The 6000-nt window shown below is 45.4% G+C and overlaps 1 protein-coding gene across 1 annotated transcript in view; it reads right to left on the bottom strand.

Annotated features, from left to right (window-relative positions):
- Positions 1-3115: 3115 nt before the first annotated feature.
- Positions 3116-6000, bottom strand: part of LOC138167949 (gasdermin-D-like) — a 52306-nt gene continuing 49421 nt past the window's right edge. Inside the window, exons 11-12 of the mRNA XM_069096910.1 lie at positions 4649-4728; positions 3116-4296 (exon numbers count right to left, since the gene is read on the bottom strand). Coding sequence (XP_068953011.1) covers positions 4048-4296; positions 4649-4728 — 329 coding nt within the window. The 3' untranslated portion in view covers positions 3116-4047. The remainder of the gene's footprint in view (positions 4297-4648; positions 4729-6000) is intronic.

Raw genomic sequence — 6000 nt, 5'->3', positions numbered from 1 at the left:
ACACACACACACACACACACACACACACACACACACACACACACACATACACCTAGGAACACTAGTGTGCAATGTCCAGGGGAAAGCCATTAGGAAGCATCCTGTAAAAGCCATGCACTTAGAACACTAAAGGAGATTCTATTTTCTTTGAGTCCCCTGTCTCTCTTTTAACTAACAGCCTCTGGGTAGATAGCACTCTCAGTCCTCCTGCTGGGGCCCTGCTGTGGGATGGCAGAGCTCCCTGCCTTGGCCCACCATAACTGGTGCCACAATGAGGGGCCTTCGTAAGGCACAGAAGCGATAGACCCCCACAACTGACATCACATCCCGGGACCTATGTAAGATATAGAAGCGATAGGCCCAACCCAAGGCCAAGACACAGGGAAGGCAGACCCAGGCAAAGGAATGATAGGGCCAGCGAGGTGTTGATTTCATCCAGGATGTCCCCCTTGGGCAACATAGGAGCCTGGGATAAGGTAAGGGGAAGTCTTGGAAGAACTGCATGGAGTACATTCCACCCCAGCTAGAGCAAGCAATGGCTTTGGGGCAATTGCAGATTAAGCAGCCCAGCCAAGAGACATAAAAGAATTTTGGATCTTCTAGAGATCACTTCTCCACAGTTACTTAGAGAGGGTATGATGAGGAAGTGATAGGTATTTCAGGGGCTTCAGTGACCAGAATCCCTGAGTGGTCAGTCTGGAATGAATTCACAGGACCCAAGCAATCTTTTAAGTCAGGATTGTAAAAGTTTATTGTTACACTTTACAGCGGGCAAGAGTTCTTAGGGAACCTGCAACCTTAAAGAAGCCATAGGTATAGTTTATAAAGAGTTACAATAGTAAATCAGATGTCAATTATACTAACTAGGTGAGTAAGGGTGGGATTAGGGAGGAGTTAAGGAATGGTCAGTGCTTAAAGGAACATGCACTTTTAATATCAACTGTGCGGGCATATTGCCCATAATTCACTGAGAAATAGCCCAAGGGGGGGGGCTGCATGGAGGTGTGGTTTTAGGCTTGAAACATCCCTAAGTCAGCTAGCAGTCAGGGCTGACTGAGAAGTGCCCAGTCTGCCACCCATCAGTGTCATGTTTGACAAGATGGATGTTGTATTTCTTTCTTCCAAAATGAATACAATCAGAGGATAAACAAGCTTTGGGGAACAAGGATGGATGTTTACTATTAGGAACATCTCTGTGTACCAGCTTCGTGGAAATGTATCAATACTCACTCTACTTCTGCTCAAACTGCACCCCTTGATATTGTGTCAGACAACAACAAAAATTTGGTGTATATACGCCAACATATTGATGCTGCTAAAGTTTAAACACACACAGAATACAAAATTTTCTTGAAAGATTACAAACCCTTATAGGAAAGAGGTCACAACTTACACATACGTAACTCATAGTGAAGCTCATTCTTCATTTCTGGACCTCAACAATTCCATGGGAACGAGCTACACAGATCCTGACAAATTGCCCTCTACTTGTGTTGTCCAGGGGATGGATGGAACTTATTATCCTCCCTGTGGTAAAGTTCCTTCAAAAGCAGAAAAAAAGGGGGAGGCAGGGGTGGAACACCCTGTAATAGACCAAATGTAGAAAGACCTGCCACAAACACCTGGAAGGGGCTTGGGATAATAATTACTTGGGGGAAAGGGTATGTTTGTATTTCCCCAGGTGATGGAGGCACTTCAATCTGGACCCCACAACAGCGTGTCCAAGTGTTTACAGAGCCTTCAAAGAATGCATCTGACACAACAAACACACTGCAGACATCCTTCCAGAAAGAGAACACGCCCCGGCAACAAAATGACCCACCTGAGAGTGAAGGGCTGCATAGTCCTGTTAACATCACTCACCCTGAATGAGCCAGCATGAAGATAAGCACAGCAGAGAGTGATCAAGAGCAAAGATCACAATGGGACTTATGAAAAGCTGTTGCATCCACTGAAAGTTATAAATAATCATCTAGGACATACACATATGAACAATACCATTTATGACCATTTGGCTGTTTGTATTTTCCGCCAATCTGCTTACATCACCACAGAGAACATTATGGAATGTCCCTCATGTTCTATGTCAACTTGCACAATGTATAAACCACACTGTTGTTGGGAATAAGATTGTAATTCAAACTCCTTTTAAGAGTGTTGGGTGGTTTGGTAGTCCTTATGATCGAATGCTTATGCTATTGGCGAGAGGGCGACAGTGAAAGAATTGTATTTTGTGTATTGCTTGCACCTACTATTGTGTCTTCCGTGCTTCCTACAATATCCATGACCTCTCTGCAGATAAAGACCAAGACTGCTGGATTTGTACATGGTTATATACGCTACTTTCACCCGACTGCATTGCATCCCTTTGAACTTTGCATTGTTCCCTATGTTGCCAGGGTTGGAATCGAACTCTGTGTGAAGTCACCACTGACCTGCACTGCCCACACTTGCAACAAAAAAAAGGTGGAGATGTTGAGGACCACAGGCCAGTGAGACTCTGACCATGATAGCTGAATAAACCCCCTCAGGTGAAGGGCTTGGATCAGTTCCCCATACCCCAGGGAAGAGTTCTAGCTCGCAGGTGTGAGTGTGGTGTTTTCTCTGGCCTAGGAACAGCATAGTGAGCAATGTCCACAGGGGAAAGCCATTAGGAAGCATCCTATAAAAGGCTTGCACTTAGAACAATAAAGGAGACTCTAATTTTCCACCACTCTTTGAGTCCCCATCTCTCTTAACTCACAGCCTCTGGGTAGATAGCACTCTCAGTCCTCCTGAGTGATAGCAGGACTCCCAATTCTCTCTCAGGCCTGGGGCTGGATGGCAGGGCCCCCTGCCTTGCCCCACCACATACCTCCTTTTCTAGTCATGCATGTACTTGGTGATGTCATAGTATTCTACAAAAATATACTGAAGGAGAGAATGTAAAACCTGGACAGCGTCCAGAGGAGAGCAACCACAAGGCTAAAAGGCCTCGAGTCCATGTCATGTAAAGACCAGTTGAAGGAACCGTGGATGTGAAAATGAAGAGGATAGAATGTTGAAGTTTAAGGTTTAGGGGTGCATGAGACCCCAAAATACCAATGGGTCCTGCTGAATGAATTCGACTCAAGTCTTCTCTCAGGCAAAGAAAAGCAAAGTTTATTAAAGGTTTGCCACATTGTGTAGACTCTTAAGGAGCCTTGGTATCTGTGACACTTGCATTAGACAAGCAGGTCAGAAACATCTGACACAGAGTGAGTCTGCACTAGATCATTCTCCCTCAGCATCAAGGAGGAAATGTAGATCTCATATAAAGATCTCCTTGTGGGAGGAATCTAGGGTTGGTCTGGAAGAAAAGTTTAGGGAGGGTCTTCAGGAGGAGTCAGATGAGGTCAGACTCCAGTAAAGAGAGATTAAGGGTGGGAAGTAACTGGAGGCTACCTGGAGATGACAGACAATGGTGGGCTTGGCTAGTTTAAGGGTATATAGATATTTTGGGAGGATCAAGAGTGGGGGCTAGCTGGATAATAGAGGACAAGGCTCTTAACAGAGATTTGGGTCAGCTATAATGAAAAGCTTACAACCTCAGGCAAATGCCTCGAAGCAAGATTCAGGGAGAGCTCAGGGGGGTTCCCAGAGCCTGTACCTCAATCAAAAAGACACTGGGGAGACCAGACAGCTGTGTACAATCATTTAAAGGGCTGCAGAGAAGGGAATGGACTTGTTCTGTTGATCAGAGAGGGCAGAACTAGGAGCAATGGACAGAGGCTGCAAACAGGCAAATTAAGGCTTTATGTTAAGAAAAACTTCCTAATGATGAAAGTTGTCCAAAAGGGGAATGAATTGCCTTGAGAGGTGGTGAGTGTCCCTGCAATTGGGAAGCTGAATGTCCACTTGTTTAGTACATCACAGTGTGGATTCCTTTTGAGTATAGCAGCAGCAGAGGGACCAAAGCACAAATCTCTTGATCTTGTGATGTGAAATAGGGCTAGCCCCTGATCCACTGGACCTGGGGCTGCCATGGGGGAAAGAGGTACCAACTGTGTGGGGAAAAAGGGGTCTAGGTCAGCAGGCACCATTGAGAGCCTGCAGCATCAGCAGACTCCCATACAGCGCACAAAGTGACTGCAGAGCACTGGGGTTCCAGGTAATTTGGGGTTCATCTCCTGTGATCCACAGTCCACACTCTCCCAACAGTTTACGTGTGAGGGTCAAGTTCTCATCCTGGGCCTGGACAAAGGACAGCAGCTTTGAAGGAAGGGAGAAAGTCCTCTCTTCAGTCTGATTGAAGTTCTCCTTCAGAATTTCCTTCACCTATGAGAAATAGGATCAGATTGAACCCAGGGTCTCTGGGGAAGAGCAGAGGATATTTTGTAGTTGTTCTGAGAAAGCCCACTGGGAAACCAGGGACCTGAGAGAACTGTTAGACTGAACCCTTGAGGCAGCTGCATAACAGGTAAGAAACTCTGTGAAGTCAGACGTCATCCCATTGAGTGCTGGGCAGCAGGGCAGAGGAAGGGGCAGGTCATCCACAGAACTGAAACTCTCTCTCCTAAATTGCTCCCTCTCCCCCCTTTCTTATTCATTTTCTAGGCTGCTCATTCCAAATCTTCTGGGAAGTTGGGGCTGCCCAGCTTCCTTCTGGGAAGGAAGCAGCTTTTCTTACCAGATCTACCTCCTGGGACAGGATCTTTTCCTTTTTCTGTAGCAACTGGATCAGAACCTGATGTTGGCAGTCACTCAGGGCTGGAGACAAATCAATCAATCAATAAGTCAAGCTTTTCTTAAATGCCTTAGTAAGGGCTAGACTCTGCTAGGTGCTGGAGATAGAAAGGGACAAAGGGAATATGTCCCTACACAATATAAGCTACTCGAGAGCACATACATAGATAAGTCTATATTATACAGAGGACATAGAAGGTAAATAAAAAGTCATTTGCAGGTAGACAAATATTTGTGGGGAATCAGAGAAGGTCTCATGTAGGAGGTGGGAGTGGAACTGGATTTGAACTCAGGTCTTCTTGACTCTAGCCCCAGCACTCTATTCACCGAGCCACCTATCTGACTCCCATTTGAGATTAAATACCATAAATTTGTAGTAGACCCAGTTAGCCTAGTTGTGTGACTGCTGCATGAAATCCTCCAGAATAGCTCAAACCAGGCATTAGAGAGAGAGAGTGGTATGGTGGAGCCCAGAGTGTAAGTCAGTAAGCAAACTTTAATCTACAACTGTGCCAGGAACTTTGCTAGGTGCTAGGGATATGAAGGAAAAAAACACAATACCTGCCCTAAAGGAACTCACATCCTAATGGGGTTGGTGGAGGGTGGGAAGACAACATGCACATCTATAGGTATGTACAATTTATAAGGAATAGAAAGGACTGGGAGGGGACACATGGTGATGTTTTTGGTGAAGGCTCTACCAACTGTGAGGATCAAGAATGGCTTCATACAGAAGGTTGTCCTTGCACTTGGTCTTGGAGGACACTAAGGATTCTTAGAAGTAAAGGTGTGGGAGGGGGGGCTTCCAAGGATGAAAACAGAGAGATGAGAGACAGAATGATAGGTATGAAGAACAGTAAGAAGGTCAGTTTGGTTGGATTGTAATATATAATAAGAGTTGAAAGGTAATGTGGATCCAGGCTGTGAAGAGCTGCGAATGTCAGAAACAGAACTTTATATTTGATCTAAGAAGTGATATTGAGCTAATGGAATTTAGCAGGGTCTAACATGGTCAGACCAATGCTTTACAAAGAACACTTTGGAAGCTGTGTGTGGGATGGAATGGAAAAGTGAGACATAGGAGACAGAGAAAACAATTAGATTGGTATTCAGATGGTTCAGGTAAGAGGAGGTGAAGACCTGAACTAGGATAGTGACTCAGTGGTGACAAAGGAGTGGATGTGAGATGTTGTAAGAAGGGGACAGAGGCAATGTGCTGTGGAGGTAGAATCTACTACACATAATGAAGGATTTAATATGGGGGAAGGAGAGGGGAGACTCAGGGATGAGCCCAAG

The sequence above is a fragment of the Petaurus breviceps genome, unplaced genomic scaffold (assembly GCF_028583685.1).
Source record: "Petaurus breviceps papuanus isolate PSGF00001 unplaced genomic scaffold, PetGlider_PUasm1.0 339, whole genome shotgun sequence".
Classification (NCBI taxonomy): Eukaryota; Metazoa; Chordata; class Mammalia; order Diprotodontia; family Petauridae; genus Petaurus; species Petaurus breviceps.
This window is presented reverse-complemented; position numbering and strand designations above follow the sequence as displayed.